The sequence below is a fragment of the Callorhinus ursinus genome, unplaced genomic scaffold (genome assembly GCF_003265705.2).
Source record: "Callorhinus ursinus isolate GAN/ISIS: 27379988/994484 unplaced genomic scaffold, GSC_fseal_2.0 scaffold85, whole genome shotgun sequence".
Classification (NCBI taxonomy): domain Eukaryota; kingdom Metazoa; phylum Chordata; class Mammalia; order Carnivora; family Otariidae; genus Callorhinus; species Callorhinus ursinus.
This window is the reverse complement of record NW_027397147.1, coordinates 172901-200821: the sequence shown is the minus strand read 5'-3', so window position 1 is coordinate 200821 and position 27921 is coordinate 172901. Positions and strand designations below refer to the sequence as shown.

General features: G+C 40.2%; 1 protein-coding gene and 1 long non-coding RNA gene across 3 annotated transcripts in view; one reads left to right on the top strand and one right to left on the bottom strand.

Annotated features, from left to right (window-relative positions):
* Positions 1-23173, bottom strand: part of ACSM3 (acyl-CoA synthetase medium chain family member 3) — a 40298-nt gene extending 17125 nt beyond the window's left edge. The window contains exons 1-4 of one of the 2 annotated variants that reach the window (XM_025855421.2): positions 23041-23173; positions 8771-8864; positions 2944-3213; positions 2173-2383 (exon numbers count right to left, since the gene is read on the bottom strand). In XM_025855421.2, the coding sequence (XP_025711206.1) occupies positions 2173-2383; positions 2944-3162 (430 nt within the window). In that variant the 5' untranslated portion in view covers positions 3163-3213; positions 8771-8864; positions 23041-23173. Of the gene's footprint in view, positions 1-2172; positions 2384-2943; positions 3214-3371; positions 3425-3522; positions 3639-8770; positions 8865-23040 lie in introns of those variants that run through there. The other variant, XM_073887952.1, reaches the window with a different exon arrangement.
* Positions 1-26984, top strand: part of LOC141371665 (uncharacterized) — a 31552-nt gene extending 4568 nt beyond the window's left edge. Inside the window, exon 3 of the long non-coding RNA XR_012376786.1 lies at positions 26557-26984. This is a non-coding gene — a long non-coding RNA (uncharacterized lncRNA). The remainder of the gene's footprint in view (positions 1-26556) is intronic.
* Positions 26985-27921: the final 937 nt, after the last annotated feature.

Sequence of the window (27921 nt, the reverse complement as noted above, 5' to 3'; positions counted from 1 at the left end):
TTGGGGGAGGACATCGCTTCTCAGCCTGTTGGCTAATATCAAGTGTAAATCTTGGGGGAGGCCTCTCATTACCGTGTTGATGATACAGGGTGAACAAAATGATATTACCAATATATACACTTGCATGAAGGGTCAAAAGACTCTGGTGCTAGTAGCCCCTTCTCTCCCTATTAACAGAGCTACATGAGAAGACAAAGTTTTTCCAGAAGTTTGTTTGGTGGACAAAAGAAATAACTTCCATAATTTAATTTGGCAACGAGATTTGAAAGCCTAGCCCATCCACCCACCCTCTAGGTGGTAAATAATGCTTATTTTCAGCATTGTTAGTATATTAGACTTACCATTTACTCTCCCCCGCTCATTCTCCCTTCTAAGAGAATCTGCCTTCCTTTCAGCAGCCCCAATAACCATGTTTGTATCAGATGAACCTGCCTCTGACCACGTCTGACTGGCCCAACCCAAGCCATGCCAGTTAGATTCTGCCTCAAGTATTTGACTTAAGAGACTGAGTGGCCTGGGACATACAGTTAGGACCTAAGGCATCTGTGTAGCAAACCAAGCCACATGTCAGCCAAAATGAAGGAGAGCAAAGAAATCATGTGTTAGCAGAAAACAGAAGTCAAAGGAACAGATGCTTAAGGGAGACAGAGACAAGAGGCCCTATGGCTTCAGAGCAAAAGAAATAGAGAAAGAAGCCACTGCACTTTTTTTCCCCTGTAGATTCCTGTAGAATGTCCAGTAGATATTCAACCATTCTCCTTCCTTATTGAACTAATATGAATGGATTTCTGGTCCTGGCAGTCCAACATGTTGCCCCTTTACTAAGACAGTGAGCTTAAGCAGAATTCATGAAAGCTATTATTCTAAAATTCTATTCTATTAGTCTAAAAAAAACTCTGTAAAAGTGGGCTCTGCTACTCCAGTGTACAATTTATAGGTACATATGATATGAGAACATGTAACTCTCAAATGCAAGTAATTATGAATTAAGAGTGTTTACTCAATATAATGATTTATTACAACAGTGGGGATATTAATTAATTCAACAAATATTTTACTGAGCATTTACTATATGCCAATAATTGGAGGTACAGACATGGCTATCTCATAGTCATTGGCTTTTAGGGACATACATAGTCCTAGGGAAATGACAAATTTATAACAAATAATATACTCAGGCAATATAGTACAGGTTAAAATATAAATACATACATGTGTTCTAGGGGAGGTCAAAAAAGAATGCACCTGAATTGGGACATCAGGGTGGGTTGCCTGAGAAGTGACATTAGAGTTGAGACCTGAAAATCTAATAGAAGTTGTCCAGGTGGTTAGATGTGAGGGAAAGGCTTTCCAAGCACAGGAAATAGTGTGCACAAAATCCAGGAAATGAGAAAGGTTATGAACCTTATAGGAAATCACTTGATATAGCTGGAGCAGAGAGTATGAAAACAATGAAGGGAGGATAGCTCAGACCTTCCATGACACATCTAAAGAGTTCAAATTTTACCTGGTAGGCAATGGAGAGTTATTAAATAATGTCAAGCAACATATTGACAGGATAAAATGTTCTAGAAAGAACACTAGCTATGGAGGATGAATTGGATTGGAGTAAGGTGTGGGCACACAGAGGATCAGAATTAGGGAGACTTTTGGGCAAATCCATTCAGGAGGTGGTAAACGTGAAGTAAGGCAATGGCAATGGGATTAGAGAAGAAGAGGGACTCTGGGGACATGTAGGAAGTCAAATTTACAAGATGTAGGGACTGATTTGGAAGGAGGAGTAGCAGCTGCTTGCTTTGGGCACCAGATGAATGGCAATAAAAACCATGAGAGAAATAAAGGCATGAAACAAGAACTTTGAGTTTGTGGCTGAATTGAGTTTCAGATGACCATGGGTCTATAGGAAGAGAAGAGTGGTAGGTATGAGGGTATTCAATTGTTGATTGGCATTTGGTTAATAAACCTATTTCATTATGAAAAACCCAACTCATAGTTTAGGTCAAAAGATATGGTGTGTTTCCAACACATTTCTAAGGTCCTGAGAATAATACTATATTGTGTACAGTTCCTCAAATAATTTGCCCAAATAAATGTCTCATGATTACTTAGATGTTTTGGAAGATCTCCCATTCAGCCTACTTTAAATGTAATCAGATTGCAAACACTACCAACCTGTTCGCAAACAGGCCACATTTGCAAGCCACCATTCTGGGATCTTGGGCAGAATCACAATTACTCGATCTCCTCTTTGCAGGGAACAGGCTTCTGTAAGTATATTGGCAAATTTCCTAGACAAAGATCCCAGTTCCTCAAAACTCCATCTCACTTCTTCTCCATTTCCATTTATCCACCAGAAGGCTGGATTGGACGGTCTCTTCCCAGCCTGAAGAAAGACAAACCAGATGATTTAAAGGTCATTACACAGCTTAATTCTATTTTAACTGACCCAGTGGAATATGTTTTCAGAAGAAAATTCACAGGTCACACACATGGGATATTTGGTTAGTTAGGACACACTTGGGATATTTGGAAATAACTCTGGGGTCTTTAATTTCTAGCTGTTGGGAGCCATGTCATTTCTCATTTAGCCTGATTGTTTTTCTTTCCAAAAAGTTAGAATTCTTACATCCCTCTATGTTCTCTCAATGCTATATCTATGCCTCATTCCCTACCATTTCTGACCATTTCTGACCTTCATACTACTACTTTTTGTGTTTTTTTTTAAGAAGTTAATCTATAATCATACATTTTTATAACCCAGGCTTTCTCAACTATGGAACCATTAACATGTTGAGCCAGATAATTCTTTGCTATGGGGGACTGTCCTGTATATTAGAGGATACATAGCAGCATCCCTGGCCAAAATTGTTTGCAGACATTTGCCCTGGGGGCAAAATCACTTCCATCTGAGAAACTGTAGTTGGACTGGCCCTTGCTCCATACCTTTTCCATATTGGTCCATTGGTCCAGGACATCTTTAGCAAAGTTGAAATACTCTGGAATCTCCAGTTTGAATTCCTGTTTCATGGATTCATAGTTGGAAAAATTCTGAGGGAGCACTGTTCTATAATCTTTATACAGTACTCTCACAGAACCAGGGATTGCTAGGTGCCGAAAACACTTGGCACGAAGTAATGTCTCCATGGTGAAAAGAGCTAGCATCAGTCTTGCTGGATGTGTTAACCCTCAGGATTTCCACAGAAACCAATCCATCTAAAAGATAAGCAAAAGGACATGCATTTGTCTCTGTCCTAAAGGTAGCCATACCCCAAAGTAGCTAAGTTTTATTATTATTATTTATAATCATCATACAAGTGCCATTCTCTGAGCACTCAATATGTTTTGAACACTGTACTCAGTGCTTTACTTACATACAAATTATCACTAAATCTTCAGAGTAACTCTGTGAAGTGGATATTATCATCTGTTTACAGAAAGAAAAAATGACTAATAAGAGTCTGTCTTAGTGAACTCTGGCAACCATAGCAAAATACTATAAACAGGATGGCTTAAACAACAGACCTTTATTTCTCACAGTTCCAGAGGCTGGGAAGTCCAAGATCAAGTGCTAGCCAATTCAGTTCCCCGGTATGGGCTCTGTTCCTGACTTGCAGATGACCACGTTCTCTTTATGTCCTCACGTGATAGAGAGAGTGAGAGCCCTGGTTTCTCTTCCTCTTCTATTAGGATACTAATCCCATCATTGGGGTCTCACCTTTATGACCTCATCTAAACCTAATTACCTCCCAAAGACCCCACCTCTAAATACCATCACACTTTGGGGGTTAGGGTTTCAACATATGAATTTGGAGGGAGACACTAAACATTCAGTACACAACAAAGGCATCGGTTGGATTTGAACCTAGAACTGTCTGGTCCTAGCCCATTTTCCTGACTATGTACCATATGCTATTGTTTCCCATATGCATTTCTAAAGAAGTAATGGTCTGGGTCACCCAGTTACTCTCAGTGAAAGCAAAGATATCTAATATCTTTCATCTGCATTTCAAAAGTTGTACAGACATGTTAAGGAGAACTTTCCACAGTGGGTAATCCATAAGTGAAGTAATAGAGTAACCTAGTACCAATTAGGCATGAAAGAACTGTCAAAACTCATTTCATTTATAGGCTGTAGTTCCCATGCTCCCAATAGGAGCCCACACAACCTTCTAGTCCAGACTTGGAGCTGCATTTACCAGAGATGTCGTAACAGGGCTTTAACCTTTGGGATTTTTGTGGGGGAGGACCCTCCAGGCCACCTAGCCATCCCTGCTTCTGTGGGAAATCATTTGATCACGATGTCATTTACTTGGCTGAGATCTCATAAACAAGGTTGTTAAAAACATGGTTCTAGAGATTATAGGGTTCTCTTCTTCATACTTTCTGTAATTTCCAAATTTCCTACAATGAAATACTACTCTCACAATCATTAAATCATTTTTTTATAGAGGGAGTGGGGAGGGACAGAAGAAAAGGGAGAGAGAGAATCTTAAGCAAGCTCCACACATGGAACCTAATGCGGGGCTGGATCTCACAACACTGAGATCATGACCTAAGCTGCAATCAAGAGTGGGACGCTTAACCAACTGAGCCACCCAGATGCCCTATCATTAAATCATTTTTAACTGCAACTCTAACTGTGTGGTACGTAAGGCAGCGTGGCTATGTAGAAGAGTTTCTATACTGATGCATTGCCAAATAATGGATGTCACCCATAAGTTTTATCCTAAACTGGCCTGGTGTTTGGGCATCATCTTGCTGTACCCAATGCACTGGGAGATCTGGGTACTTCTTCTGACCGTCCCACCTTTTTATGTGAAGACCTGACAAGTCACTGAGCTTGGGCTCTTTGAGATCATCTGGTTTGAGCTCCTCATTTTTCACCTGCAAAAAAAATGGAGCACCAGAGAGGGGAAGCAACTCGCTTCAATAGGTCATGTCAGGATAAGGACTAGAACTCATGTCTTTGGATTCCCATTTCAATGTTCTCTTTACTAAAGTTCAATAGGATTCAGTAGAGCAGTGATTCCCAACCCTGGCTGTATATTTGGATCACTAGGAAAGCTTTTTAAAAAAATACCAATGCCTGGGAGCCTGGGTGGCTCAGTTGGTTAAGCGACTGCCTTCGGCTCAGGTCATGATCCTGGAGTCCCGGGATCGAGTCCCGCATCGGGCTCCCTGCTCAGCAGGGAGTCTGCTTCTCCCTCTGACCCTCTTCCCTCTCGTGCTCTCTATCTCTCATTCTCTCTCTCTCAAATAAATAAATAAAATCTTTAAAAAAAATACCAATGCCTGGGGCTTAGACCAATTAAATCAGAATCTCTGGGGGTGGGGCCAGGGCATCATATTTTTTGTTAAAATTTCCTCAGAGGATGCTAATGTGTAATCAAGGTTGAGAATCACTGATCCAGAGGTGGGGATCTGTGAGACAGCAGGTCAGCATCACCTGGAAGCTGGTTAGAAATGCACATTCTCAGACCCTAGTTTCCCATTTTACCAACGTAGTGACTAATAGAACCTCTATCAGAGAGTTGTCCCGAAGATTAGATGAGATAATGCAGGCAAAGTGCTTATCATGGTGTCTTGCATATTACTACCCACCCACTGGAATAGAGGTCGGCAAACTTTTTCTGTAAAGGTCCAGATAATAAATATGGCTTTGTGGACCATATGGTCTCTGTGGCAATGCTTACCTCAACTCTGGTTGAGATAGCAGCCATTGACAGACAATACATGATTAAATGGGCATGGCTGTGTTCCAAACAAAACCTATTTATGGATACTGAAACTTGAATTTCATGTAATTTTCCTTTTTTTTTTTTAAGATTTATTTATTTGAGAGAGAGAGTGCACAGGGGGGAGGGCCAGAGAAAGAAGAAGAGAGAGAATCTCAAGCATACTCCACACTGAGGGTGAAGCATGACACAGGGCTTGATCTCATGACCCTGAGATCATGATCTGAACCGAAACCAAGAGTTGGATGCTCGGGGCACCTGGGTGGCTCAGTCATTAAGCGTCTGCCTTCAGCCCAGGGTCCTGGGATCGAGCCCCACATCGGGCTCTCTGCTCGGCGGGGAGTCTGCTTCTCCCTCTCCCTCTGCCTGCTGCTCTGCCTGCCGCTCTGCCTACCTGTGCTCTCTCTCTCTCTCTCTGTCAAATAAATAAATAAAATCTTTAAAAAAAAAAAAAAAGAGTTGGATGCTCAAATGACTATGTCACCGAGGCGCCCCTCATGTAATTTTCATATGTCATGAATCAGTATTCCTCTTTCGACTTTTTTCAAATATTCGAAAATGTAAAATAAAAACCATTCTTGGTTTGCAGCCTGTATAAAACAGATAGAGGGCTGGATTTAACTCATGGGCTGTAGTTTGCTGATCTCTGGTGCTAGAATGTAGGCTTTGTGAGGGTGGGTGTTTTGTCTGTTATGTTCATGGTACTATCCCTGGGAAATAACATAGTGTTTGGCCCACAGTATGTGCTTATTTGTTGAATGAATAAATGATGTTTTCAGAAGGAAGAACTTTGTATATGGTTTATTTCAATAGCTCAGAGTTATAGTAGACCTGAGAAGTGCCTCTGTTGCTTAAGCAGATTGATATGACTACCTACACTCTTCAAATATGGCTATATAAATTTAAATTAATTCAAATACTATTTAAAAATAAGTTCTTAGTCATACTAGCTGCATTTCAAGGGCTTAACAGCCACATGTGACTAGTAGCCACTGCATATAGGTAACTGCAGACACAGAACATTTCTATCATTGCAGAACATTCTTGTGGACAGTGCTGATCTATATTGATAATAGCTCAGAACTGGATGATATGAAACATTAAAATACAGGAAAATTGAGGTGAAGGGTTCCCCAGACAAGACTTTTCTAAGGGTTCAGGATTAGTAAAGTACTGCCCCTCACTGTTGTCTTGTTTGGCAGTGGGGGTGGAGGAGAGAGGGAACTACCCCTCTCTGTCGTTTGCTGGCAAGTTACAGCCCACACATTTGGGAGTTATCTCCCCTATAGAATTAGCATCAGGTTTCCTTCAGCTGAAGGAAGAAGTTAAATAGTACTTAAAATTATGTTTTTAGTGTTGTAACTTTTCTCTTTATTTTTAATTTTTTAGAGAATGTCTTCAAATGGTTCCAAAACCATAAAAATTACAGTGAAAAACTGCCCCCCCTGCCCTGCCTGGGGTGGCTCAGTCTGTTAAGAGCCTGACTCTTGATTTTGGCTCAAGTCATGATCTCAGGGTTGTGAGGTCCGGCCCTGCGTCAGGCTCCACGCGGGGCATGGAGACTGCTTAAGATTCTCTCTCTCCCTCTCTATCTGCCTCTCCACCCTCTCTAAAAAAAAAAAAATCTGCCCCCTCCTACCCCCATCTCACAGCTGCCCAGTTTCATCCCAACCTACTCCCTCCAGGAACTATGATGACTTCTATATCTCTTTTCAGGATTTCTTTCCATGTATTTAAGCAAATGACTATAGATTCTTATTTCTCCACCACTTTGACACAACAGGTAGCCTAGAATACACACTATTCTTCCCATTTAAAAAAACTTTTTTTACAACAAATTCTTGAAGGTCCGTCCATGTCAACACATGAGGATCTTTCTCATTTTGTTTTGTTTTTGTTTTACGTTTTCTTTTTAAAGAGCTGCATGGCATTCCAGTGAACAAGTGCACCATAATTTCTTAAGCCAGTCCCCTATTGATGTCATTTGAATTGTTTCCATTATTGTGCAGTTAAGATGAAATTTTGAAACTTCCTCCACCACATTTAGAATCCTTCAACTATACACAGTCATTTGGAGCTTAAAATGAGCCTAACCATTCTGTTCTACCAAAAAGAAAATATCAGCATCCTCCTGATCAGAGATAATAAGATTGCCTTCTCCTCAACAAAAATTTTTTCAATTATCTTAGCACTTCCCAACATCTATTTCCCAGGTTTCCAATATTCTTTGTAGGTGAAAGAGCTGAGATATGAGTTCAGATGTTTGTACTGAGCCACAGAAAACTCTTCTAAGAAAGAAAGAACCACGCTGGTCAGCTGGGCTTGAAAGTATTTAAGGTCTCATCTGAAATGCAACCTCTACATCCATATAACAGCAGTACAGAGGAGGTTTTAGCCTCCTTACATCTCCGTAAGTGTCTCTCCCACCAAGTAATCCAAGTAATAGCATTAGCTTAGCATATATAGCCTCAAAGCAAGGTGAAGCCCCTACTATTCTCCCCAGCCCTAACAAGACCCTACACAAAACTTCTATACAGAATTTTTGGAGCTTCTCTTGACCATTTCATGGCGAGAGCCTACCCCAGGATTATTTCCTTGGATTTTCATGTATATGTTCCCCGAAATTTCCCTAGACATAGTATGCATACTTTTCAGATGATGCAGAAGATGGATTCCAGTCTGCTACTGAGCAAAACTCAGCTGCTCCTTGGACCCAATTAAATTTTTTCCCAAGACATTTTACCAAGTTAACACATGCACATAGTTTTTTAAAAAATTACATGGTACCAAAAGACTTAAAATGAAAAACTTAGTTGCTATGTTTACAGCTTTTTGTGTGTACATACTCCTGGCCACTTACTAGATAGAATTACACAACAGCTGAGAAATTCTGATAGAAACACTTTGGTTGCCCAAGATTTCCATGAGAGCATTTTTGACCTGTTGGTTTTGGTCGCTTGTTTGTTATTTTTGCTCAAAACTGCGCATGCCAGACCAGCAAATCTTACATAGGAGACAGATAAGGTAGTACTCACTAAAGTGACAGATTTCGACACAGCCGGAGGTGATGGCAGACCAGTTTCCTAGAAGAGCTGCCCTCAAACTTGAACTCTCACTTCTGCGTTAGTCCTGGCCATAGCCAAAAGAAGAGGGAGAAGTAGTAGTCTGACAATTGGAAGAAGGCACACCCAGAGGGCCTTTCTTGGATTGGTGGAGACATTCCAGAGGGAGGAGCAGGAGTTCTGGGCTAAGTTTACGCTGAAAGTTTACACAATCTCCTGCCACCCTCCAATATATAGTTAATGATTTAAACAGACTGCAAGCTTTTGCTGCAGGTGGGGAGTGGGGGTGGGGGAGGAGGTTGGGAAAGTAATTTATTCACAGGAAGGAAAGTGCCCATGGATTTGCTGGAGGTTGGTCCTGTGAAGGGGTAGAGGAAGTTTTCTCTCAGAAGGAAGAAAGAACAAAGGATGGAAGAGGACATAGAAGGGTTTTGAAATAGAAAAGAAAGAAGTGGCAGGTTTGGGTTGCTCTAGATCTCAGAGAGCCAGTTGCTGTGTTTATCTGTTGAACTGGTCAGGACTAAACATAAACACTCTCAGGTCGCTCCTTTGCTCAAATTCTTCAGTGCTTCCTAGTTCACTCCAGGTAAAATTTCAAGTTCTTACATGGACTACAAGGAACTGCATGATCTGGCACAGGGTCCTCTCTGGCTCACCACCTGCTCCTCTTTCCCTTACTCTTCTGCAACCACATCAGCACCCTTGCTTTTTCTTGAACATACTATGCGTGTTCCAGTGTTGGATTTTTTCCACTGCCTGGAACACTCCTCCTTAGATACCCCCTTGGCTAAATCCCCATTTTATGAGGTATCCTATCAAAGAGGTCTTCCCTTACTGCATTTTCTAAAATAGCACCCCTCAATTTTTCTCTTTAATCTGTTTTAACTTTTTACATCTCTTACCACCACCCTTAAGAGTAAGAACTTTGTTTTGTTTGCTGATGCATCATTATTGTCTAGAACAGTTACTGGCAAATTTTAGGCATTCAATAAATATTTGATGGGTAAATTAATAAAGATGACTCTTCCAGTTACATGTGACAGAAACCCAATTTAGATTCACTTAAACAAAATGAGGAATTTATTGGTCTCTTTTTGGTTCTGTGAGTTTTTGGTTGTTGTTGGTTACTTGGGATTTTCTATGTAGATAATCACATAATCTGCAAATAGGGACAGTTTTACTTCTTTCATTTTTTTACCAATTTAATTTTTGAATTTAAATTCATTTATTGGGTCACCTGGGTGGCTCAGTCGTTAAATGTCTGCCTTCAGCTTAGGTCATGATCCCAGGGTCCTGGGATCGAGCCCCGCATCGGGCTCCCTGCTCAGCGGGAAGCCTGCTTCTCCCTCTCCTACTCCCCCTGCTTGTATTCCCTCTCTCACTGTGTCTCTCTCTGTCAAATAAATAAAATCTTTAAAAAAATAAAATAAATTCATTTATTAACATATAGCATATTATTAGTTTCAGAGGTAGAGCTCAGTGATTCATCAGTTGCGTATAACACCTGGTACTCATTACGTCACATGCCCTCCTTAATGCCCATCACCCAGTTACCCTATTCCCCCACCTACCTCCCTTCCAGCAACGCTCAGTTTGTTTTCTATAGTTAAAAGTCTCTTATGGTTTGTCTCCTTCTCTGATTTTGTCCTATTTTTCCCTCCCTTCCCCTATGATCCTGTTTTGTTTCTTAAATTCCACATATGAGTGAAATCATATGATAAATGTCTTTCTCTGACTGACTTATTTTGCTTAACATAATACCGTCTAGTTCCATCCACGTCATTACAAATGGTAAAATTTCTTCTTTTTTTTTTTGTGATGGCTGAGTAATACTCCATTGTATATATGTACCACATCTTTATCCATTCATCTGTCGATGGACATCTGGACTCTTTCCATAGTTTGGCTATTGTGGACATGGTTGCTATAAACATTGGGTTGTAGGTGCCCCTTGGGATCACTATGTTTGTATCCTTTGGGTAAATACCCAGTAGTGCAATTGCTGGGTCATAGGGTAGCTCTATTTTTTACTTTTTGAGGAACCTCCATACTGTTTTCCAGAGTTGCTGTACCAGTTTGCATTCCCACCAGCAGTGTTAGAGGGTTTCCCTTTCTCTATATCCTCACCAACATCTGTCATTTCCTGACTTGTTAATTTCAGCCATTCTGACAGGTGTGAGGTGCTATGGTTTTGATTTGTACTTCCCTGATGCTGAATGATGTTGAGCATTTTTTCATGTGTCTATTGGCCATTTGTATGTCTTCTTTGGAGAAATGTCTGTTCATGTCTTCTACCCATTTCTTGACTGGATTTTCTGGTTCTTATGGGTGTTGAGTTTGATAAGTTCTTCATAGATTTTGGATACTAGCCCTTTATCTGATAAAATATCTTCTCCCATTCTTTTGGTTGTCTTTTGGTTTTGTCAACTGTTCCCTTTGCTGTGCAAAAGATTTTATCTTGATGAAGTCCCAATAGTTCATTTTTGCTTTTCTTTCCCTTGCCTTTGAAGATGTGCCTAGCAAAAAGTTGCTGCAGCTGAGGTCAAAGAGGTTGCTGCCTCTGTTCTCCTCTAGGATTTTGCTGGGTTCCTGTCTCACATTGAGGTCTTTCATCCATTTTGAGTTTATTTTTGTGTGTGGTGTAAGAAAATGGTCCAGTCTCATTCTTCTGCATGTGGCTGTCCAATTTTCCCAACACCATTTGTTGAAGAGACTGTCTTTTTTCCATTGGATATTCTTTCCTGCTTTGTCGAAGATTAGTTGACCATAGTGTTGAGGGTCCATTTCTGGGTTCTCTATTCTGTTCCACTGATCTATGTGTCATCTGTTTTTGTGACAGTACCATACTGTCTTGATGATGACAGCTTTGCAATACAGCTTGAAGTCGAGAATTGTGATGCCACCAGCTTTAGTTTTCTTTTTCAATATTCCTCTGGCTATTCGGGATCTTTTCTGATTCCATACAAATTTTAGGATTATTTGTTCCAGCTCTGTGAAAAATGTTGATGGTATTTTGATAGGGATTTCATTAAATGTGTAGATTGCTCTAGGTAGCATAGACATTTTAGCAATATTTGTTCTTCTAATCCATGAGCATGGAAAGTTTTTCCATTTCTTTGTGTCTTCCTCAATCTCTTTCATAAGTGGTCTGTAGTTTTTAGAGTACAGATCCTTTACCTCCTTGGTTAGGTTTTTTCCTAGGTTTTTGATGCATTTGTAAATGGGATCGATTCATTGATTTCTCTTTCTTCTGTCTCATTGTTAGTGTATAGAAATGCAACTGATTTCTGTGCATTGATTTTATATCCTGTGACTTTGCTGAATTCCTGTATGAGTTCTAACAATTTTGGGGTAGACTCTTTTGGGTTTTCCACATGGAATATCATGTCATCTGCGAAGAGTGAAAGTTTGATTTCTTCTTTGCTGATCTGGATGCCTTTCATTTCTTTTCCTTGTGTGATTGCTGAGGTTAGGACTTCTAGTACCATATTGAACAACAGTGTGAGAGTGGACATCCCTGCTGTGTTCCTGACCTTAGGGGGAAAGCCCTCAGTTTTTCCCCACTGAGAATATTTGCTGTGGGCTTTTTTTATATGGCTTGCAGTATATTCCTTCTAACCCTAGAGTTTTAATCAGAAAAGGATTCTATATTTTGTCAAATGCTTTTACTGCATCTATTGAGAGGATTATATGGTTCTTGTCCTTTCTTTTATTAATGTGGTGTATTACCTTAATTGATTTGCAAATGTTGAACCACCCTTGCAGTCCAGGAATAAATCCCACTTGGTCATGGTGAATAATTCTTTTAATGGACTGTGGGATCCTATTGGCTAGTATCTTGGTGAGAATTTTGGCATCCATGTTCATCAGGGATATTGATCTGTAATTCTCCTTTTTGTTGGGATCTTTATCTACTTTTGGGATCAGGGTAATGCTAGCCTCATAGAATGAGTTTGGAAGTTTTTCCTCCATTTCTATTTTTTTGAAACAGCTTCAGAAGAATAGGTATTAATTCTTCCTTAAATGTTTGGTAGAATTCCCCTGGAGGCCATCTGGCCCTGGGCTGTTGTTTGTTGGGAGATTTTTGATTACTGCTTCAATTTCCTTGCTGGTTATGGGTCTGTTCATGTATTCTATTTCTTCCTGTTTCAGTTTTGGTAGTTTACATGTTTCTAGAAATGCATCCATTTCTTCAAGATTGCCTAATTTGTTGGCATATAGCTGCTTATAATATGTTTTTATAATTGTTTGTATTTCCTCGGTGTTAGTTATGATCTCTCCTCTTTCATTTATTATTTTATTTATTTGGGTCATTTCTCTTTTCTTTCTGATAAATCTGGCTAAGGGTTTATTGATCTTATTAATTCTTTCAAAGAACCAGTTTTGTTCATCTGTTCTACTGTTCTTTTGGTTTCTATTTCATTGATTTCTGCTCTAATATTTATTATTTCTTTTCTCCTGCTGGATTTAAGCTTTATTTGCTGTTCTTTCTGCAGCTACTTAGGTGTAAGGTTATGTTGTGTTTTGAGACTTTTCTTGTTTCTTGAGAAAGGCTTGTATTGTTAAATACTTCCCTCTTAGGCCCACCTTTGCTGCATCCCAGAGGTCTTAAACTGTCATGTTTCCATTTTCATTTGTTTCCATAAATTTTTAAACTTCTTTTTTAATTTTCTGGTTGCACCATTCACTCTTTATTAGGATGCTCTTTAACCTCCATGTATTTGTGTTCTTCCCAAATATTCTCTTGTGATTGAGTTCAAGTTTTAAAGAATTGTGGTCTGATAATATGCATGGTATAATCTCAGTCTTTTGGTACTGGTTGAGACCTGATTTATGACACAGTATGTGATCTATTCTGGAGAATATTCCATGTACACCCTAGAAGAATGTGTATTCTGTTGCTTTAGGGTGGAATGTTCTGAATATATCTGTGAAGTACATCTGGTCTAGTGTGTCATTCAAGGCCCTTGTTTCCTTGTTGACCTTCTGCTTAGATGATCTGTCCATTGCTATGAGTGGGATGTTAAATATCGTTTTGCTTTATGGTATCACTGATCTCTCAGATCCTCCCTTCGTGATCTAGTAGTTGTTTATCTTTTTCTCAGCTTCCTTATTCTCCATCATTTGTCTTCTATATCACTCTCTCTTCTGCCTTGTTTATCCTAGCAGAGCCTCTTGTTCTTTGTTTTGTTTTGTTTTTAAAAGATTTTATTTATTTATTCATGAAAGACAGAGAGAGAGAGAGGCAGAGACAGAGGGAGAAGCAGACTCCCCACGTAGCAGGGAGCCTGATGCAGGACTTGATCACAACCTGAGTAGAAGGCAGACGCTTAACTGACTGAGCCACCAAGAGCCTCTGTTTTGATTGCATCTCAGTAATAACCTTTTTGATTTTGACCTGATTAGATTTTAGTTGTTTTATTTCTCCAGTAAGGGATTCTCTAGTGTCTTTGATGCTTTTATTCAAGCCCAGCTAGTATCTTTTTAATCGTTGTTTGAATTCTAGTTCTGATATCTTACTTACATCCATATTGATTAAATCCATGGCAGTGAGTACTGCCTCTTGTTTTCTCTTTTGGGGTGAGTTCTTCTGTCTTGTTATGATTTCCAGAAAAGAACAGAAGAGAGAGAAAATACAAAAATAGCAACACCACCAGAAAAATATACACTAAGCAAATCAGAAGAGAACAGAAACCAAAAAAAAAAAAAAAAAAAAAAAAAAATCAAACAGACGTTAAACAGAACAGAACAGTAAACTAGATTCTGGGTGTATTTTGGTCTGTTAGAAGAAATTTGGTCCCAAAATAGGAAATAAAGAAAAACTTATGTATGTACAAAAATAAAATTGAATACAATGTAGGAAACCACATATGAAAAATATATATATCATGTAAATGTAAAAATGAGAATTAAAAAAGACTTAAAAAAGAATTGATAAGGTAAGAAAATAGCTGAAAAGGAAAAAAATATAAAACTGAGAATCTAAAGAATAATAAGAAAAAAGCATGAATGCTAATACTGCTTTCCCCAAGAGCTGGAGTTTTGTAGTTCTCTTTGATCAATAAACTTGGTTATTAGCTGGAAGTTCCTGTTGGTATTCTGGGGGAGGGGCCTGTTGCACTGATTCTCTGGTGTCTTTGCCCGTGCAGAATTGCACCAACGTTGCCAGGGGGCCCGGGCTCAGTGCAAGTGGCTCCAGAGCCAATGTGGGGGATGAAAATGGTGGTGTCCCAATCTCAAGTCCCAGAGCTGAAAGTTTGTGCCCCCCCACTCTTTAGTGGGCCCTCACAGAAAAGCAGTCAGTCACTCTTGTCTCCCTGATTTCTGTCTGAACTCTGGGTTCACTCAGCCTGTGACTGAGCAATTTTAGCTCAGGGACACAACCCCATTTAGAGTCTCCAAACTTTACAGACTCCTATGGCACATACCTGCGCCACTCCTCCCAGGGGCTGGGGGTCTCTCCAGGGTTTTGCCTCTTGCTGGGCCCCGGCTGAGAGGTGCAGTGGTTTGAGGTTTATGGCAACACTGAGCAGAAAGCCGGCACCTGGACTCACTGTTTGCAGCCAGCTTTCCTGCTCCAGTGCTTGGGGAAATCTGCCACACTCAGGCACCCCCATTCTTTTTGTGACCCTGGGGATTCTGAGACCATGCTGTCCCACCTGGGATACCCCCACTTCACACCCTGAACACCTTTCAGGCAAACTTCTAAAATTTCTGATTTTGTGCTCCACTGCTTATAACACTTTCCAGTACCTGGCTTGTGGAGGCTCCTTTCTCCCACAGTTTATCTTCCAATATATTGCCTCTGATTCATGTCGCCACACCTCCTACCTTCCAAAAAGTGGTTGCTTTTCTATTTGTAGAATTGTAACAATATTTTCTCAGAACTCCATTTGATTTCACAGGTGTTCAGAATGGTTTGATGATGATCTAGCTGAATTTCAGGGGCCACACAAAATTAGAGTCCCCTATTCCTCTGCCATCTTCACTCCTCCCTCTACTTCTTTCTTGCAGATCTATGTGCCTTTTATTTCCTTTTCTTGCCTTATTGCATCAGCTAGAATTACAGCATTGTGTTGAATAAGAATGGTAAGAGCAGATAGGCTTGCATTTTCCCTGATATTAGGGGGAAAACATTCATACTTTCATGCTTGAGGGTAATATGAGTGTAGGTTTTTTGTACATGCTGTTTATAAACTAGAGGAAGTTCTCCTCTATTCCTGTTTTTCTTTTTTTTTATTTTTAAATTTTTTATTGTTAGGTTAATCACCATACATTACTTCATTAGTTTTTGATGTAGTGTTCCATGATTCATTGTTTGTACATAACACCCAGTGCTCCACGCAGAACGTGCCCTCTTTAATAGCCATTACCAGGCTAACCGATCCCCCCAACCCACTCCCCTCTAGAACCCTCTTTGTTTTTCAGAGTCCACCGTCCCTCATGGTTCGTCTTGCCCTCCGATTTACTCCCCTTCATTTTCCCCTCCTGCAATGTTCTTTTTTTTTCTTAACATATATTGCATTATTTGTTTCAGAGGTACAGATCTGTGATTCAACAGTCTTGCACAATTCACAAGGCTCACCATAGCACATACCCTCCCCAATGTCTACCACCCAGCCACCCCATCCCTCCCACGCCCCACCACTCCAGCAACCCTGTTTGTTTCCTGAGATTAAGAATTCCTCATATCAATGAGGTCATATGATACGTCTTTCTCTGATTGACTTATTTCACTCAGGATAACACCCTCCAGTTCCATCCACTGTCGTTGCAAATGGCAAGATCTCATTAATTTTGATGGCTGCGCAATATTCCATTGTGTATATATACCACTTCTTCTTTATCCATTCATCTGTCGATGGACATCTTGGCTCTTTCCACAGTTTGGCTATTGTGGACATTGCTGCTATAAACATCGGGGTGCACGTACCCCTTCGGATCCCTACATTTGTATCTTTGGGGTAAATAACCAGTAGTGCAATTGCTGGATCGTATGGTACTCTATTTTCAACTTTTTGAGGAACCTCCGTACAGTTTTCCAGAGTGTTGCAGCAGCTTGCATTCCCACCAAGAGTGTAGGAAGGTTCCCCTTTCTCTGCATCCCCGCCAACATCTGTCGTTTACTGACTTGTTAATTTTAGCCATTCTGACTGGTGTGAGGTGGTATATCACGGAGGTTTTGATTTGGATTTCCCTGATGCCGAGCGATGTTGAGCCCTTTTTCATGTGTCTGTTGGCCATATGGATGTCTCCTTTGGAAAAATGTCTGTTCATGTCTTCTGCCAATTTCTTGATTGGATTATTTGTTCTTTGGGTGTTGAGTTTGATAAGTTCTTTATAGATTTTGGATACTGGCCCTTTATATGATATGTCATTTGCAGATATTTTCTCCCATTCTGTTGGTTGTCTTTTGGTTTTGTGGACTGTTTCTTTTGCTGTGCAAAACCTTTTTATCTTGGTGAAATCCCAATAGTTCATTTTTGCCCTTGCTTCCCTTGCCTTTGGCGATGTTTCTAGGAAGAAGTTGCTATGGCTGAGGTCGAAGAGGTTGCTGCCTGTGTTCTCCTTTAGGATTCTGATGGACTCCTGTCTCACGTTTAGATCCTTCAACCATTTGGAGTCTGTTTTTGTGTGTGGTATAAGCAAATGGTCCAGTTTCATTCTTCTGCATGTGCCTGTCCAATTTTCCCAACACCGTTTGTTGAAGAGACTGTCTTTTTTCCACTGGACATTCTTTCCTGCTTTGTCAAAGATGAGTTGACTATAGAGTTGAGGGTCCATTTCTGGGCTCTCGATTCTGTTCCATTGATCTGTGTGTCTGTTTTTGTGCCAGTACCATACTGTCTTGATGATGACAGCTTTGTAATAGAGCTGGAAGTCCGGAATTGTGATGCCGCCAGCTTTGCTTTTCTTGTCCAACATTCCTCTGGCTATTCGGGGTCTTTTCTGCTTCTATACAAATTTTAGGATTATTTGTTCCACTTCTTTGAAAAAAGTGGATGGTATTTGATGGGGATTGCATTGAATGTATAGATTGCTCTAGGTAGCATTGACATCTTCACAATGTTTGTTCTTCCAGTCCATGAGCATGGAACGTTTTTCCATTTCTTTGTGTCTTCTTCAGTTTCTTTCATGAGTATTTTATAGTTTTCTGAGTACAGATGCTTTGCCTCTTTGGTTAGATTCATTCCTAGGTATCTTATGGTTTTGGGTGCAATTGTAAATAGGATCAACTCCTTGATTTGTCTCTCTTCTGTCTTGTTGTTGGTGTATAGGAATGCCACTGATTTCTGTGCATTGATTTTATAGCCTGCTACTTGACTGAATTCCTGTATGAGTTCTAGCAGTTTTGGGGTGGAGTCTTTTGGGTTTTCCACATACAGTATCATATCATCTGCAAAGAGCGAGAGTTTGACTTCCTCTTTGCCGATTTGGATGCCTTTGATTTCTTTTTGTTGTCTGATTGCTGTGGCTACGACTTCTAATACTATGTTGAATAGCAGTGGTGAGAGTGGGCATCCCTGCCGTGTTCCTGACCTTAGGGGGAAAGCTCTCAGTTTTTCCCCATTGAGAATGATATTCGCTGTAGGTTTTTCGTAGATGGCTTTTATGATATTGAGGTATGTACCCTCTATCCGTATACTCTGAAGAGTTTTGATCAAGAAAGGATGCTGTACTTTGTCAAATGCTTTTTCTGCATCTATTGAGAGGATCATATGATTATTGTTCTTTCTTTTGTTAATGTATTGTATCACATTGATTTGTGGTTGTTGAACCAAACTTGCAGCCCAGGGATAAATCCCACTTGGTCATGGTGAATAATCCTTTTAATGTACTGTTGGATCCTATTGGCTAGTATTTTGGTGAGAATTTTTGCATCCATGTTCATCAAGGATATTGGTCTGTAATTCTTCTTTTTTGATCGGGTCTTTGTCTGGTTTTGGGATCAAGGTAATGGTGGCCTCATACAATGAGTTTGGAAGTTTTCCTTCCATTTCTAATTTTTGGAACAGTTTCAGGAGAATAGGTATTAATTCTTCTTTAAATGTTTGGTAGAATTCCTCTGGGAAGCCATCTGGCCCTGGGCTTTTGTTTCTTGGGAGATTTTTGATGACTGCTTCAATTTCCTTAGTGGTTATAGGTCTGTTCAGGTTTTCTATTTCTTCCTGGTTCAATTTTGGTAGTTGATACATGTCTAGGAATGCATCCATTTCTTCCAGGTTATCTAATTTGCTGGCATAGAGTTGCTCATAATATGTTCTTATAATTGTTTGTATTTCTTTGGTGTTGGTTGTGATCTCTCCTCTTTCATTCATGACTTTGTTGATTTGGGTCATTTCTCTTTTCTTTTTGATAAGTCTGGCCAGGGGTTTATCAATCTTGTTAATTCTTTCAAAGTACCAGCTCCTAATTTCGTTGATCTCTTCTACTGTTCTTTTGGGTTCTATTTCTTTGATTTCTGCTCTGATCTTTATCATTTCTCTTCCCCTGCTGGGTTTAGGCTTTATTTGCTGTTTTTTCTCTAGCTCCTTTGGGTGTAGGGTTAGGTTGTGTATTTGAGACCTTTCTTGTTTCTTGAGAAAGGCTTGTATTGCTATATACTTTCCTCTCAGGCCTGCCTTTGCTGTATCCCAAAGATTTTGGACAGTTGTGTTTTCATTTTCATTGGTTTCCATGAATTTTTTTAATTCTTCTTTAATTTCCTGGTTGACCCATTCATTCCTTAGTAGGATGCTCTTTAGCCTCCATGTATTTGAGTTCTTTCCGGGTTTCCTCTTGTGATTGAGTTCTAGTTTCAAAGCATTGTCATCTGAACATATGCAGGGAATGATCCCAATCTTTTGGTACCGGTTGAGACCTGATTTGTGACCTAGGATGTGATCTCTTCTGGAGAATGTTCAATGGGCAGTAGAGAAGAATGTGTATTCCATTGCTTTGGGATGGAATGTTCTGAATATGTCTGTGAAGTCCATTTGGTCCAGTGTGTCATTTAAAGTCTTTATTTCCTTGTTGGGGGGTGGGGGGATGGGTTAGCCTGGTGATGGGTATTGAGGAGGGCACGTTTTGCATGGTGCACTGGGTGTTATGAACAAACAATGAATCATGGAACACTGCATCAAAAACTAATGATGTAATATATGGTGATTAACATAACAATAAAAAATTAAAAAAAAAAGTCTTTATTTCCTTGTTGATCTTTTGCTTAGATGATCTGTCCATTTCAGTGAGGGGGGTGTTAAAGTCCCCCATTATTATTGTATTGTTGTCGATGTGTTTCTTTGCTTTTGTTATTAATTGCCTTATATAATTGGCTGCTCCCATGTTAGGGGCATAGATATTTACAATTGTTAGATCTTCTTGTTGGATAGACCCTTAAGTAGGATATAGTGTCCTTCCTCATCTCTTATTACAGTCTTTGTTTTAAAATCTAATTTGTGTGATATAAGGATTGCCACCCCAGCTTTCTTTTGGTGTCCATTAACATGGTAAATGGTTTTCCACCCCCTCACTTTCAATCTGGGGGTGTCTTTGGGTCTAAAATGAGTCTCTTGCAGACAACGTATTGATGGGTCTTGTTTTTTAATCCAATCTGATAGCCTGTGTCTTTTGATCGGGGCATTTAGCCCATTTACATTCAGGGTAACTATTGAAAGATAGGAATTTAGTGCCATTGTATTGCCTATAAGGTGACTGTTACTGTATATTGTCTGTGTTCCTTTCTGATCTGTGCTGCTTTTAGGCTCTCTCTTTGCTTAGAGGACCCCTTTCAATATTTCTTGGAGGGCTGGTTTCGTGTTTGCAAATTCCTTTAGTGTTTGTTTGTCCTGGAAGCTTTTTATCTCTCCTTCTATTTTCAATGACAGCCTAGCTGGATATAGTATTCTTGGCTGCATATTTTTCTCATTTAGTGCTCTGAAGATATCATGCCAGTGCTTTCTGGCCTGCCAGGTCTCTGTGGATAGGTCTGTTGCCAATCTAAGGTTTGTACCATTATAGGTTACATATCTCTTCTCCCGAGCTGCTTTCAAGATTTTCTCTTTGTCTCTGAGACTCATAAGTTTTAGTATTAGATGTCGGGATGTTGACCTATTTTTATTGATTTTGAGAGGGGTTCTCTGTGCCTCCTGGGTTTTGATGCCTGTTTCCTTCCCCACATTAGGGAAGTTCTCTGCTATAATTTGCTCCAATATACCTTCTGCCCCTCTCTCTCTTTCTTCTTCTTCTTTTGGGATCCCAATCATTCTAATGTTGTTTTGTCTTATGCTATCGCTTATATCTCGAATTCTGCCCTTGTGATCTAGTAGTTGTTTATCTCTCTTTTTCTCAGCTTCTGTATTTTCCAGCATTTGGTCCTCTATATCGCTAATTCTCTCTTCTGGCTCGTTTATCCTAGCCGTTAGTGCCCCCAGTTTTGACTGCACCTCATTAATAGCCTTTTTGATTTCGACTTGGTTAGATTTTAGTTCTTTTATTTCTCCAGAAAGGGTTTCTCTTTCTGGAGGAACCAGGGGAAAAGAAAGGGAATGAAAGAAAAAAGAAAGAGAGAAAAAAAGAAAAAGATAAAGATAAAAACAAACAAAAACAGAACAAAACAAAAAAACAGAATATGATCAAATATGATCAGGCTGTTGCAAAAATCAGTGCCACACAGTAGATTTTGGGTGTATTTTGGTCTGTTAGAAGAAAGTGCCTCCTGAAATTTTAAAGAAAGGAAGACTTATATATGAACAAAATATGGGTTGATATGATGAAGGGATGGAACGTAACTGTAAAGATGAAAATTATAAAAAATTTTAAAAAGGAATTGATAGAAGGTGTTTGAAAAATGAAAGAAGAGGTTTAAAAAAATAAAGAAAGAAAGAAAAAAGGGGGGAGAGAATGTGATCAGGCAGTAGACTAGAACAAAGCCATACACTAGAGATTTAGGGTGTATATATATATATTTTTTAAAGATTTTATTTATTTATTCATGAAAGACAGAGAGAGGGAGAGAGAGGCAGAGGGAGAAGCAGGCTCCCAAGGAGCAGGGAGCCCGATGTGGGACTCGATCCCAGGACCATGACCTGAGCCGAAGGCAGACGCTCAACCATCTGAGCCACCCAGGCACCCTAGGGTATATTTTGATCTGTTAGAAGAAACTGTATCTCAAAATTTTAAAGAGAGAACAACTTATATATATATGCCAAAAATAAGGGTAACTACTATGAAAGGATAGAATATGACTCTAAAAATGAAAAATAAAAATGTTTTTTTAAAAAAGGGATAATATGTTGGTTGAAAAAGGGAAAAAGAAAAATTCAAAAAATAAAACTGTTAAAAAAAATTAACTTTGAAAGACTAAAGAATCATCGTAAAAAAGCCATCAATTCTATGTGCAGTATTCCCCTAGTGCTGGAGTTCTCCCGTTCTCATTGATCGGTAAACTTGGTCTTGGCTGGCTGTTCGTGGTGATCTTCTGGGGGAGGGGCCTGTTGCTATGGTTTTGAAATGTCTTTGCCAGAGGCGGAATTGCCCTGCCCTTGCCAGTCTGGCTAAGTAATCTGCTCAGGTTTGCTCGTGGGAGCTTTTGTTCCCTGCAAGCTTTCCGTACAGCTTTGGAGGACAAGAGTTAAATGACGGCCCCCAATCTCCGCCTGGGAGGAGCCGAGAACTCGGGGCTCCGCTCCTCAGTGCACCCCAGAGAAAAGCAGTCAGTCACTCCCAGCTCCCCGGTCTCTGGCCGCACTCCGTGCTCATCTAGCCTGTGACCAAGCATTTCTATCTCTGGCATCCAACCCCGTGTGGAGTCTCCAAACCCAGCAGATCCCTGCGGTGCACTCCCGTGCCACTCCTCTTGGGGGAGGAAGGGGAGTCTCCCCAGATCTGCCGCTTGTTGGGTCCCTGCTGGAGGAGCAGTGGCCCCACTGTCACCGATCACAGTTTATGGCAACCCTGAGCCGAGAGCCCATGCCTCGTCTCTGTCTCTGCAGCCGGCTCCTCTGATACCCAGGAGCTCTGCCGCACTCGGGCACCCCTGGTCTTTCTGTGACCCCGAGGGTCCTGAGACCACTCTGTCCCGCAAGGGTTCCACCCCCCCGCTTAGCCACTGGAGCAACGTTCCTCATTGGAGCTGACTTCTTAAAAGTTCCGATTTTGTGCCCGCGGCTCTATCACTTGCCAGAATTGGCTGACGGAGGCCCCCTCCCCCGCCGTCTATCCTCCCGAATATCTCCTCAGATTCAGTTCTCTGCATGTCCTACCTTCCAGAAAGTGGTCGCTTTTCTGTTCAGAGAGTTGTTGCTACTCTCCTCTTCGATCTCCTGTTGAGTTCATAGGTGTTCAGAATGGTTTGATCCCTATTCAGCAGAATTCCTGAGACCAGACGAAATCCAGGTCTCCTACTCCTCTGCAATCTTGCTCCGCCCCTCCTGCATTAATTAATTTTATCATGTGATTTTTATTTATAGCCTATCAATAAGGTGGATTACACTGTTTGATTTTTTTTGAAGATTGTATTTATTTGAGAGAGAGAGAGTGCATGAGCTGTTGAAAGGGGCAGAGGGAGAGGGAGAAGCAGACTCCTCACTGAGCAGGGAGCCTGACAAAACGTGGGGCTCAATCCTAGGATTCTGGAATCATGACCTGTGTTGAAGGCAGATTCTTAACCAACTGAGCCACCCACGTGCCCCTACACTGATTGATTTTTTTTTTTAAGATTTTATTTATTCATTTGACAGAGAGCACAAGTAGGCAGAGTGACAGGCAGAGAGAGAGGGAGAAGCAGGTCTCCCACTGAGTGGGGAGCCTGATGCGGGGCTTGATCCCAGGCCCCTGGGATCATGACCTGAGCCGAAGCAAACACTTAACCGACTGAGCCACCCAGGCACCCCAAGATTGATTTTTAATCACTGAACCAGCCTTCCTTCCCTGAAATAAACCCCTATTGGTTCTGGTGTGTGTATATATATATATATATATATATTTATATATATTGATGACTTTTGTAGTTTATATCTCTTGTCAAATTTGAGAAATTTTCAGTCATTATTTCTTTTTCAGACCTGTCCTCTCTTCATCTCTCCCTCTCCCCTTTTGGGATTCTGATGACATAATATTAGGTCTTCTGTGATAGCCCCACAGGCTCTGAGGCTCTGTTCTTTTTATTCCTTTTTTTCTTTTTTGGGGGGGGTAGCATTTTTTTTGTTGTTATTTTTTGTTTTGTTTTGTTCTGTTTTGTTTTCCGTTCAGTCTGGTTTCTCTCTATTGTTAATATTGGGTAATTTCTACTGTTCTATCTTCCACTTCACTGATTATTTTCTTCTCTTCCTCCCATTCTGCTGTTGAGTCCATCCAATCAGCTTTTTATTTCTTTTACCATATTTTCTAATTGTATGTTTTAGTTTTAAAATTTCCATTTGGTTCTTTTTGATATTGTCTATTCCTTTGCTGAAGCTTTGATGTTTTGAGCATATGAATTTGTAATTGCTTGTTGAAGCATTTTTATCATTGCTGCTTTAAAACGTTTGTGAGGGGCGCCTGGGTGGCTCAGTTGGTTAAGCAACTGCCTTCGGCTCAGGTCATGATCCTGGAGTCCCAGGATCGAGTCCCGCATCGGGCTCCCTGCTCAGCAGGGAGTCTGCTTCTCCCTCTGACCCTCTTCCCTCTCGTGCTCTCGTGCTCTCTGGCTCTCATTCTCTCTCTCAAATAAATAAATAAATAAATAAAAATCTAAAAAAAAAAAAATAAAACGTTTGTGAGATACTTCTAACATCTTTGTCATCTTGGTGTTGGCATCTATTGATTATCTTTTTTTTATTCAGTTTGAGATCTCCCTGGTTCTTGGTATGGTGAGTGATTTTCATTTGAAACCTCGATATTTTTATATTATGTAATCAGATTCTCAATCTCATTTAAACCTTCCATTTTAGCTTCCTTTTTCTCCACACTGTTCTGGCAGGGAAAGTGAGAGGGCACCACCTCATTAATGCCAGATGAATATAGAAGTCCAGATTCCCCACTAAGTCTCCAATGAAACTGGGATTGGGAGGAATTCCTTTTTAGTGCTGGTTGGGATGGGAGTTCCAGCTCCTCATGGGGTCTCTACTGACACTAGCTTGCTCCCTACTTGGCATTCTCTGATACTATCCCAGTGGAGGGTATTGTGACACCTTATTACAGGCTCATGAGAGTAGAAGTCTAGGCTTCCCACTCTACCTTTGTTGGGATAGATAAAGATGAGTGGAGCCATGATTTTTTTTCTGTGGTATTTGGCTAGAGAGAGCAGTTGATGTTTAAAAGTTTTTTTGTCTTGCTGGGCTGCTTCTTTCTTGGTCCTTTGGTGAAAGACAGCAGGCTTTTTCTGGGGCTTTTATTGTTGGTACCATTGGTGTTTCCAGGTTTTTGGCTTTTTCAACTCCAAGTCTAGGATATATGAGACCAGAAAGAAAACCCAGGGAACTGACCTCTGTGTCATTCCTTAGGTCCCAAAGTCTATAACCAGTCTGCCTTCTTCTCTATACCTTCCAGAGTCTTCTTATGTTTGTTTTATATGTAATGTCCAGGGCTTTTAGTTGTACTTAGCAGGAGAAGAGATAGGTCTGTCTACTCCATCTTCCCAGAGTAGAAGTCATCCCATCTCATTTTTTAAAAATATTTTATTTATTTATTTGAGAGAGAGAGCACACAAGCAAGAGAGAGCACACATGCACACAAGTGGGGGAGGGGCAGAGGGAGAGAGAGAATCTTTAGCAGATTCCCTGCTGAGCAGTGAGCCCACAATGCAGGGCTTGATCCCAGGACCCTGAGATGATGACCTGAGCCAAAGGCAGACACTTAACCAACTTTGTGATGTTAGAACAGCATTGATAGCATTTTTAAACAAGAACACTGCTAAAAAGAAAATCACAGGCAAAGTGAAAAACTGTGAACATAAATACAAAATCAAAAGTAAGTTATTAACAAACTGAAATCAGCAATGTACAAAAACCAAACATCCATTATGACCAGTTTGAGTTTATCCTAAGAAAAAGTAAAAGGAGGGGCACCTGGATGGCTCAGTCAGTTAAGTGGGGGACTCATTGCCCCCAAAAGTAAATACAAATAGAAGGAAATTTCTGTAATGTGATAAATAATGGATGTCAACAACTTAATTTGATATTGAAACATTAGAAATATTTCATGGTGAAATGTTAAAGGCATTTCATTCAATCAGGAATAAGGCTATATAGTCACTATGCCTAACTAATATTATACCGAAGGTCTCTGTCAGCCCATTCCAGGCCAACTAGAATGCAAGTACTTTAACTGTTTGCTCGTTACTAAATTTCAAATAGGTAGAACAGGGCCCAACACATAACAGGTATTCAGTAAATATTTGTTAAATGAGTGAGTGAAGAAGCCATATCTATGAAAATGATATACTTAAAAAAAAGACCAGGAAAACAATGAAGAATAAGTGTTTTTATATGTAAGTAATTCATGTTAATTTTAAAATTCTAGCAACAGAAAAATACAAAGAGGATGGTAAAAAACCATTTCAAATCTCACCACGAAGAAAACAACTGTTAGTAACTCTGGGCTCACATCATTTTACATATTACACTAGGCATATTTACAGATGGAAGTTAGGTAGATAAACTGATAAAAAATGGATCTGGGATATGCATAATATTTTAAGTAAAATGATACTGAACTTTAACCCACAGAAAAACAATTGAAGTGAAACTGAAGAATAGTCAAATACCAGGTAGGTATTTATTTTTTATTTTTATTTTAAGTAGGCTCCATGGTCAGTGTGGAGCCCAGTGTGGGGCTTGCAATCATGACCCTGAGATCAAGACCTGAGCTGAGATCAAGAGTCAGATGCTTAACCTACTGAGCCACCCAGGCACCCCCCGAGGTAGGTGTTTCTTAACTAGACATGTCATTAGTTCCTAAAAGATCCCACCAAAGTTAAGTGATTGGAGTAATTTTTAAAACTACATTTTTCTAATTAAACTGTATCAATATATATCTACTTTAAGAAATTAATCAATTGATACGTTCTGTTTCTCTTATCTCCCTTCCCCTAGCCCCTTGATTTTTGTTATATTATTGTCAGGTTTGGAGACCGGTGCATTCTCTTCTGTAACCATAACTTCCTCAATTATCAAGCATTAGTTTATGTCACTGATTCCCAACTGGGGGCAGTTGTGCCCTAGGGGGATGTAGGGCAATGTCTGGAGACATTTTGGGTTGTCACACCTGGGGGGGAATGCTATTGGCATTTTAGTGGGTGGAGACTAGGAGTGCTGTTAAATATCTTACAATGCACAAGACAGCCTCTACAACAAAGAATTAATTATCCAGCCCCAAACCTAAGGGCTATGGCTAAGAAACCCTGATATAATGTCTAAGTGGGATTCAATGCTCACCAATAGTCCTCTTCACATAGCTTCTCTTTCCTTGTATTCTTTACTGTTTTTCTTTATTAGCTGAATTTAACATCTAGTAGATTTTTTTTTCTTCACAAGGGCTTATAATAACTGTGTTCCCTTGCTTAGTTGATAATGCCTGTCTACTGACTTATTCTCTATAGAGAATAACTTGGCTGGGTTTGAGTTTCTTATGTTAAATTTTCTTTCCCTGAGAAGATTGTGGACCTTGTTCCACTGTTATTTGGCATTAGATATTACTTTGGGTAAGCCCAAGGTCAACCAAGTTCTTTTCTCCTGGATGTGTCTGTTGCATAATAAAAAACTTGACTGGCCTTTGTCCTTGGTTCCTGTCACTGGAGACTCTAAATCCTTAGAATTCCTGTGAAAAAGAGTGCCTTTGTTATTCATGAAACCCCTTAAATGACACCCGAGTTTATGCTAGCAAGGTGACTCAGGAGAAAGGGTCTGGCCACCAGAAAGGTCAACCATGTGATTACAGGGTTGGAGCTTTGAAGTTTAGCCCCATGTCTGGGGAGAGAAGGGGGACTGGAGATTGACTGCAGTCACTTGGCTAATGATTCTCTGATAAAAACTCAGTGAAGCTTCCTGTTTGGTGAACCCATCAGATGTGCTGGGAGGGTGATATGCCCTGATTCCACAGGGAGGGGGCATGGAAGCTCTACATTTGGGACCCTCCCAGACTTTGCTGTTTGTTTCTCTTCATTT